Source organism: Helianthus annuus, chromosome 8 (genome assembly GCF_002127325.2).
Source record: "Helianthus annuus cultivar XRQ/B chromosome 8, HanXRQr2.0-SUNRISE, whole genome shotgun sequence".
NCBI lineage: Eukaryota > Viridiplantae > Streptophyta > Magnoliopsida > Asterales > Asteraceae > Helianthus > Helianthus annuus.
In genome coordinates, this window is record NC_035440.2 from 49,153,937 (window position 1) to 49,163,705 (window position 9,769).

Consider the following 9,769-nt stretch of genomic DNA (forward strand, 5'->3'; position numbering starts at 1 on the left):
AGATTAATAGTAGCAACCAGCAAACACTAAGGTATCTTCATGTTTTTGTGTAGTAAAAATATGTAATCTGGCAATTAATCTAAAGATACTTTCTATGCTACATATATTTAGACTGTCACTTAAAGGAAGTTTCAGTAGATTAGCAAAGATTACTAATATAGATCAATTCATCAAGTTGGTACCAACGGTAACTAATACATATATATCAATTCATCAACTCAGTAGTACTAATCATAGTTAATATATATCAATTCTTCAAATAAGTACTAATCGTAGCTAATATATATCAATTCTTCAAATCGAAACTAGTTTATATCAGTTCATCAAATAGGTACTAATTTATACTAATGTAACTCAATTCATCAAAGCAGTACTAATTGTAACTAATGTATACCAATTCATCAGATGGATAATAATCGTAACTAATATATATTAATTCATCAAATCTGTATCAATCCTAACTAATATCTATAAATTCGTCTATCAGGTACTAATAGTAACTAATATTATATCATTTCATCAACTCAGGTATCAATCGTAACGAATATATATCAATCCAGCAACTCGATATCAATCCTAACTGATATACATATATCAGTTCATCAAATCAGTATTAATAGTAAGTAATATATATCAATTCATCAAATCAGTACTAATTGTTACTAACATACATTAATACATCAAATTCGTACTAATCGTTACCAACAATGTTTTCAGAACTGGACCGGAGGTCGACCCAGTCGTCTTACGGGTTCAAAGGTCGGACCGGTCCGACCGGTTTGACCGAATTTAAGACCCGGATTATGTCATAAATTATATAAAACTAGTGGGAGACCCGCGCGTTGCGGCGGAGTCGATAACGCGAGACATGAACAAATCACCAGTTTTGACTTGTCAAACCTACCCATGGACCTGTTTTGACATGTGATCAATCTGCTTATTTTGTTTGTCACCTCTAGTTCTGAATACGACATACACAAGATAGAAATAACAATAAATATTTGAATATGATTAAACAAGTAAACTACATGAAAACTTGTCACATTTTGCTACACTCGACAGGTCGATTTAGCCTTAAAGCCACAAGAAATATGCAGAAATCCAAACAAGTTGACCACCAGTTGCAGACATCATTACCGTTTGATTTCTGCTCGGAACATCTAATAAATCAGTTCTAGAACAAGAACAAGTCTTCGTCTTGTATCTTGGTCATATCTACAGGCATGTTCGAATTAATTTTAGCAGTAATAGCATCTTGATCAGCTCGTGATGATCTGAGCGCCCCTAACGCTTCAAGAAAGAACCGTTTATTCAGCACAATGCCATCTCTATCCATAGCTTCAACAGTTTCTGTATTAGGTCCGTCATGTTCGCTTTCGTGTAGGATTTATAAAGTACGTCGAAGAATCAATACAAAACATCCCACTGTTACACGCAGTCTCAAATAACTTATCTGCTTCAATTGGCAAACTATTTAAACAGTAAACATTCGACATAGCTTTCAAGGTCGAAACCTTTAAATGCTTTTCCGTCCTTATCATATTTTCGTATATTCCCCTCTCCTTCGATACACAATCACATCCATACATCATAATCATGCATTCATACGTTATGAAATTCGGGGCGTATCCCATATCTGTTATCTTCTAAAAGACCGCTAACGCTTTGTCTCTAAGTCGTGCTTTCCCGTAATTCATTATCATTGAATTAAAAGTGGAAACCGTCAGTCTCTCTTTCGACCGTAACAAGCTCTTAAACACTTGTTCCATCTTTTCAAATTCTTGCTTTCGTCCATACGAATCAATCAACAAGTTTTAAGTTATGATGTCGGGTTTTACCTGATTACTTTTCATCCGCGCGAGTACCCCTTCCATTTCACCTACCATCCCATTTTTTCCATACGCGTCCATCATACCATTGAACGTGTAAATATCCGGAGTGCAAAAACTCTCCTCTAGATGTTTAAACAATGCTTCAACTTGCGCAACATTTTCCGCCTGCGCAGACGCTCGTACAAGAATGTTGTACGTCACAATGCTCGGTTTGCACCGTTCCGTAACTTTCATCTTCTCGAAGTACCCGAGCGCCTTAGATAAGGCCTTCGATTTGTCTTTGGAGTGTAGGTGAGCTGTGATCAGTGAATTGTATACGGAAGTACCGGGTCTGCACCGGCTGTTTCTCATCTCGGAGAATAGCCACATTGCCATTTGGGTTTGACCTTTCTTTCCCATCACTGAGAATAGCACTTTAACATTCAACAAACAATTACAAGTCTAAACATTCAGCAACCAACTTCAATATTTAAGTGTGAAAGTTAAGAACACAAACCTAAAAGTGGGAATGGCCAGCAGATGGATGCCAAAGACATAGAGCCTATAATATGATAATTTTTTTTCATGGTTCATTATGCATGAAATTGGTATGATCTGCTTTAAGCTCCAGTTGAACAAAATCTCTCTTTTTTTCCTTCATCACCTTAAAATTCCAAACAAATTCATTTGGAGTAACTCAAAAATTGAAACAAATATAAATATGACCAATTAGATAAAAATACCATCCATCACCCATCCTTGAAGTTCCTGTGATGCAATCTCCCGAGTAACATAACGTACAAACATATGTATGCATAATGTTAAAGCTTAAATAAAAAACTAACACCTGCAGAAGTACCCTTCACATGTATTGAACATGAGGCCGGTGCTGGGTGGATAACACCTCACACATAGTCTAGGTATTCTCTTTTTATGACTTAGTTTGTGTTCTGCTGTGGCCTGAAAGACATTTATCAATTTAATTAGATATAATTCTAGATTCAAAAGTAGAGGAAGTATATTGTTAAGTGAGATATTTTTCAGGCCACACTTAGGGAGATCTGGTGTAGACCTGGCAAACGGGTCGGTTCGGGTCGGGTCATGGGTCAAAACGGGTCAATTACAAAAAAAAGGTTGTTTTGGTTCGGGTCGGAGCGGGTTTGGGTCAGAACAGGTTCGGGTTGAAACGGGTCGGGGTCAGAACGGGTTTCGGGTCAGGTTGGTTAAAAATTGTTTTTTTTAAAAGAAAGATTGTACTTTAAAAAAAAAACCAAACGAAACAAAAAACTAAAAGGATTGAAACCGATCCGAAACGAAACTGGAAAAACCATCAAAACGAAACAAAAAATCATACAAAAACCATACTTATAGCTATATTTTGGGTATGGAAAGCTAAAAACGTATGGGATATATAGGAAAGTATATATAATTAGCTTGCGCCTCGGATACGAAAAGCCCACCGCTTTTGCATACCAATATCCAATACTTACTTGGTAGAACTCATCTTGGGGACGTGAAAGCACGGGTTTTTCGTTGTAAGCATTCATAATCTTCCTTTCGGGTGCACTTAACTGAAGGTCATCTACATTTACAACTCAACCTAATATCTTCAATCGTTCTCGAAATGGTGCTAGTGTATCTAGAGGAAAACCTTTGACTTTTTCCATTTCATCACTGTTATAATTTTCAAACCAAATAAATAAATAAGTTGACTTGATAGGCTGCAAACCACATGTACGGCTTCTGTATTCTTTCTTGATAGGCTAATAAACTCTGGTGAGGACATAGAATTGCTTCATTATCCAGGAGTTTTGCAGCATACTCTAGGTGGGAATAAACACGCAGCAAGACTGGTGAACAAGCTCTGTAAAGAGGTAGCTGGGGCCGCCGATGACTCATATTTACGCGATATGCGTTGGGAAATCAATTGCTACTGCAACAATGGGTGGAATCAAAAGAGAGTGAAACTGAAGCATGAACCCTTGTATGTCGAAGTTTGATTCTGTTTTATCAAATACACAAATTCAACCCAAACTGATTTATCTAACTATCTACGATCAAATGGCTAATGCACCTGGATTAGTTGACCGTTGTCATCCAAACCAAGTGATGTCACTGTGTCAGCTTCAGATTCAGTTGCGCCATAAACACTGCTACGCTTTGTTACAGAGTGACCTTTCCACGTGCCAAGGTGGGGAGTGATCCGGCTTGCATCATCCTAAAAAGAACAATGTCAATGCATAGATGATAATATAACATGACCTTTGATAAATATAAAACTACAAAAATACCTTAGAATCATCATCAAGGAAGGGAGCTGTAACAATTCCAACACCTTTTTCTTCAAGAAAAAGGATAAGCATTTCGACAAAACCTTTTGGATCCATTATATACAAAGATTTAGATACTCCCAAGAACAGTTCTTTGGGGGTTGATGGAAGCCACTTTCTAGAACTCTTTCGCGCCAGCATCTGCCCGAATGAGGTTTCGCAAAATAAGTTTGTGGTTAAGGAGCCGCACATGTTTCGTTCAGTATCAGAATTAAAAGAGTCTGGTGTTCAGCTTTATATAGTATTTTCGTTATAATGATAAATAACAATATATACCCTCAGTCTTGTTGTTTGATATCCTCTTCAGTGAACTCATTTGGTTTTGCATACATCAACCTATAAAGATCAGTGTTATTATTCCTAGGATCCTTTCCAACCTGTAAAATAATAACCAAACAATAAACATAGCAACACAGGTCATGAAAAATAGTACGTGGAAGATAATAACAGAAGATGAAAGAAAAACTTTATCATAAATTCACAATAAATAATAAATAAAAATCAGTTAAAGAAAATAAAAAGTAAACAAATTGTCCAAAGTGAGATAAATTGCACTAATATCTGTCGATAAGAAACCATAATCTGCATTCGCTATCAATGGAGTAAGGTCACGCCTGTATAGTCCGCATCACCTATACCAATGTCAACAGAAAGAAATAAAAAAACTTTGCACAATAAAGTGCTGATCAAATATGATAATAGTTTGAGAACAAGAGAACTGGAGCATGTTTGATCAGATATGGGGAGGGAGAGTGTGGGTTGGGAAACATGTCCGGATAATTAGGTAGCTTTTAATGCGGACTGTAACGACCCAAGTCGGGTTGACCAGAAATACCATTTCCATTGTGACAATCATTAAAAATAAACTTCACATCCATTTAACACTTTAGACCCGTTTCATTTTTTGGCTTTTTTAACCCATGAAGCGCCCACAAAGGAGTTAAACTATCAAACAATATCACAAAGGAGTGACCTCACCTCATGACTCATCAATCAAAACAATACAATAACAGAATTAATAACATAAGGTTTAAATCATTTCACTTTGTCCAAACTGTCATCCCACTTCATATTTCTTTAAATCTATATTCTTAAATGCATAAAAAACCCTATAAATAGCAACGGATGCCTAATGGGATTCAACGCATAACCAAGAGAGATTTCTGCCATCTGTAGCCTGATAAGTCCGATTCATAAATAAAAACCTTCTTTCGGAAATGTGAAACTATACCAAACACATTAAAACAAAGTGTGGGAGTTTTATATAACATAAACGACATCTAAACTGGAGCGCTTCTAACAATTCGGATGAGCAATTGAACTGTAATCAGCAACATTAAACTCTTACAATAAGTCAATAACAACTAAAACCTAACATTATAACAACTATATTTTAACAACCATAACCTACCAGTTCAGTATATGCAAATCAAATAATATTCGGTACCTTTCAAATTGTAATACTGATTTTCAATATCCACATCTTGCTCTTCAGCCTCAGGTTCCTACTCGGAGTACTCAAAAGCATATTCCTCCATATCTGCGTCGAAATACGAACATGTAAAGGCATTGAATCAATAATGAAGAAATTGGAATTGAAAGGCGTAAAAGGTTAACTGACTGGAATTAAACGCATGCTCATACATATATTTTGATGAACTGACTGGAATAAAAAGGTGTAAGTAAGAGATAGTGAAGGTTAACCTTACCTAAAGTCCTGAACCCATGGTTGCTTGACGATGAGTCAAAGATGGTGAATTACAGGAGCGATGAGTGATTAGGGCTTGGTTTTGGAAATGTAACAGAAGTGGAAATAATGATTTCCGGAGGCATGGCCCTGTGCCTCTCTATACGAAGAGTGTCGCCGGAACCTAAAACCGGAGCATCTGGCGCCTAATCGAACCACTCCTGTCAAAGTCCCTTCCTCTCCTTGCCTGTTCTCGTTCCCCCATTCTGTTTCCGGCGATTTATTCCCGATTCTCTCTCTATATCTATTAATAATTGAGTATGAATTGAAGCAGGGTGTTTGAATCGATTAGAAACTGATGCATTCAATTGCCGACATAGGAGTCTGAAATCCCACAATTACCCCTTTAGTGTCTTAAAACTTTAGGTCTAACTCATCTAAAATGGCTTCCATATCCTTGTACATGGTGCTTTATAACTTGTAAACATGGTAAAATTACAATATTGTACATCACTTCTCCTTTTTATAATAGTATAGATAACCGGTCAAATAATTGAATTAATACTAGTTATATTATAAAAGTTTAAAATATATATACAAATCAATGAGACTACATGGTATGGTGATGGACCATCCTTGGAGGATGGTCCGCCACGTAGGCGACACGTCACAATCCTCACTAAGATGCTCCATCCTCCAAAACTACAAGGCATGGTAGGATGATCCTAGTCATAGTCCTCACCATGTTTATTTTATTTTTTTTATTATTTTATTTTTTTAACATTTGACAAATATACTAATAAAATATTTTCATTAATATTAAACCCACATTACATAAATATTAAAAAAAACATAAACTTAAAAAAAAAGACTTAATAAAAATAAACATAAAGTTAAATAATTTGATGCTTTTTCATGATGTCGTCTTGTAGTTTTTTCAACATCGAACGTCTCGGCTCGGGTTCGTTCTCGACATTAATCATCATTATTTCCCATTCCTTAAGCCGAATTTTTTCATCGGAGATTCGGATTTTCTCATTCGACAATCGGACCTTTTCTTTTAACTTCTCGTCCGATGCACGGCTTTTTTCTTCGACGGCCCGCTCCTTCGTCTTCGACTTTTGGGCCGATATGTCGTTGTACACTTTTAGGTGTTCCATAAACTCAACCATGTTCGGGTCCACCGTTTCCTTTCCTTTTCCCTTGGCCCGCTCCTTTTTTGTTTTGTCTCGGCCCGGTGGACGGTCGGGTTCACGTACGTTATACTCGTCTTCGTCATAGTCGGCGTCATCATTTAAGTTAATGTGACACCTCGCGTCCGACCCACCGGCGCTTAAACTAGCCGTTTCCGATGTTTTTTGGCGTTTCGCCATCGCCACCTCGTTAGGAATGGGCGACCATTTTGGGTCGTCTTTTAGAACCATCCACGCGCGAACGTGAGGAAAGTTGGAACCATGATTTTGTTTATACTTTTCCAATGCCATTTTGAACACATCTTCGTCGTTCCACCCGCTACGACGGTCACTTGTGTATAATTTGTTATACTCCGCGCAAAACCGATTAACGGTCGTGTTCAACTTTCGCCACTTCGAGGAAACCGAGTCGATATCTCTATACGGGCCTTGGTCCATCATGGCGAGAAACTTGGTCAATACTTTGGACCAAAACCCGTCACCCGGTTGATTGTTACCTATAAAAAAACGAACAAATAAAATTAAATAAACAAAACATATAAAATAATAAAAAAATTACTTACTGTTATGAATTAAAATAAAATAAACTAAAAATTAAAAAAACTAACTGTTAAAAAATTAAAAAACCTAAACTAAAAAATAAACTAAAAAACTAAACTAAACATAACCTACTGTTAAAAAAATTAAAAACTAAACTTAAAAAATAGTGGGAGTATTCGGGTTGTTCGAAGGCGTGTTGGGAGTATCGGGGTTGTTGAACGGATCCATGAAAATTATGTGGAAGAAGGTTGAGAGTGTAGTGGAAGAGAGTGTAAAAATTATAGGAGAAAATGGTGAATTGTGGAAGTTAATTTGGTGTTTGATAGTGAAAATGGGGGTTTAATTTATATATTTTAAAAAAGTAGCCGTTTGGCTTTATTCAAAAAATGGAAATTTAATTTTTTTTTTTATTAACGGTCATATTTAAATTTGGGGGGCCCACTTTTTGCTTCGTCGAGAACGGCGGAAAAGAGACGTTGGGGACGGGACGGGATGGGAGCGGCACGGTGTTTGGACCGTCGCCGACCCGCGACGGCCCGGGGCCGACCCCATACCGTATAGCCTAATAAAAAATTAATATTTTGTAAGAAGATAAAGATATAAAGTTTCAAATAAATATTAGATTTTCGTTGATAATCACAATTCACAACAAAAATTGAAAAGCTATTTTGCTTCCCAATGTCACTGTGAGTAGGCAAATCACCTAACATCTTTTTCAGACTTTGTCCTACACTCAAAGTCATCTCTTCCCCTTCCTTTCATTCTCACTTTATCTTATCTTTGTTTCAATTCTTGAAGTAAAACAAAAAAACAAGATCGACGATTAGCTCTTGCTTAACCTCCTATCATCCACACCACCGTCTCTTCTCCTTTTTCTTTAACATTCACCGGTTCACCTACTATAATTATGATATCTTCATAATCTTTCACCTTGCTTTTCTTTTCTTCACCAGAGATTTATGAAGCTCTCCGGAAAACTATGACCGGCCCGACCCTATGAGACAACCCGCCGGCCCGACCGCCCGGCCCCCGGTAACTTACCAATATGCATCAATTCATCAAATAGGTACTTATACAATCAATTAATCAAATCACTACTAATCCTAACTAATATACATGAATTCATCTAATTGGAACTAATCCTAAGTAATATATATACCAGTTCATCAAATCGCTACTAATCCTAACTAATATACATCAATTCATCAAATTCGTACTAATCGTAACTAATATACATCAATTCACCAAATCGTCATAACTAATATACACACCAATTCATCAAATCGGTACTTCTAAACTCAAACAACACAAAACACTCAAAAAACCCGCCAAATATGCAAACATGACAGATCAGACATTCATATCAAATTAATCATCTGTACAGCACCTTTCACATAACCTAATCATGAACGAAGATGACGAAAACAACAAAAATGAACCAAAATTAACATCTGATTCTTCACAAAAACCACATAAATCGTCCATATTTATTATTTTTCTTATTTTGTTATGATTATTTAAGAAGAAAATGTATACGAATATTTTTTTGCAATTAACTAAATGCATGAATCTAAACTGATTGTGTTTATACTTTTGTAACGGCTGTGTATTGATGGTGTATAAAGGATCACACATTTATGTTAATTGTTTAAAGAGTATTCATATTGGGCAAAGGTTACGACACTTACGTGGGAGTAGTCAAGAAGTTTTAATTTAAGTTCCTTTGGGTGATGTTGTTTTGTTATCTAAATATGTTGGTTCGGATTCATAGTGGTGTTAGTTCTGCTTGTAATGCACTTTTGGTGACGTAATTTGGCTAGGTTTTTGCTCGCTTAAGATTATATGAAATTATATTAATTGGTTGTTTAAAAAAAAGTTCGAGATTTTGATTTGATGCAATTTATACTACAACTAGAATTTTTACCCGCCGCGCATTGCGGCAACGTAAAAACTTAAATAATTCGGTTGTGAACGACAACCAAGATTAAAAATCAAACCAAGACCACCAGTTCGGCAGCATTTGCAACCATGTGCACGTCTGTCTTGTTCTGCCCTCTGCTTGATTTCCCACCATACCTACCTACAACTTCTCAATCACCTAAACCCCCTTTACAAAGACAAATATTAACTTCTCTTACATGGTTTTACTCTTACATTATTTTACATAATAAGCCGCCAACAAAATGCAGTTCGTATAGTTAAAGAAAA

At 36.3% G+C, this 9,769-nt stretch overlaps 1 protein-coding gene and 1 pseudogene across 1 annotated transcript; both read right to left on the minus strand.

Moving 5' to 3' along the window:
- Positions 1 to 973: 973 nt before the first annotated feature.
- On the minus strand, positions 974 to 6,201 carry LOC110872832 (annotated as a pseudogene).
- A 520-nt stretch (positions 6,202 to 6,721) lies between these two features.
- Positions 6,722 to 8,304, minus strand: LOC118480962 (glutathione S-transferase T3-like). The gene is made up of 2 exons (XM_035975987.1): positions 8,202 to 8,304; positions 6,722 to 7,518 (listed from the first exon to the last, which is right to left on the minus strand). The coding sequence occupies exons 1-2, from the start codon at positions 8,302 to 8,304 to the stop codon at positions 6,722 to 6,724; spliced, it is 900 nt and encodes a 299-aa protein (XP_035831880.1).
- Positions 8,305 to 9,769: the final 1,465 nt, after the last annotated feature.

Bases quoted from the DNA above. Each gene is read 5' to 3' on its own strand.
- LOC118480962 (XM_035975987.1), bottom strand. From the start codon at position 8,304: ATGACTTTGAGTGTAGGACAAAGTCTGAAAAAGATGTTAGGTGATTTG. The intron at 7,519-8,201 runs GTGATTATCAAC...GTTTTTTTATAG, and splicing joins TTCAATTTTTGTTGTGAATT to GTAACAATCAACCGGGTGAC.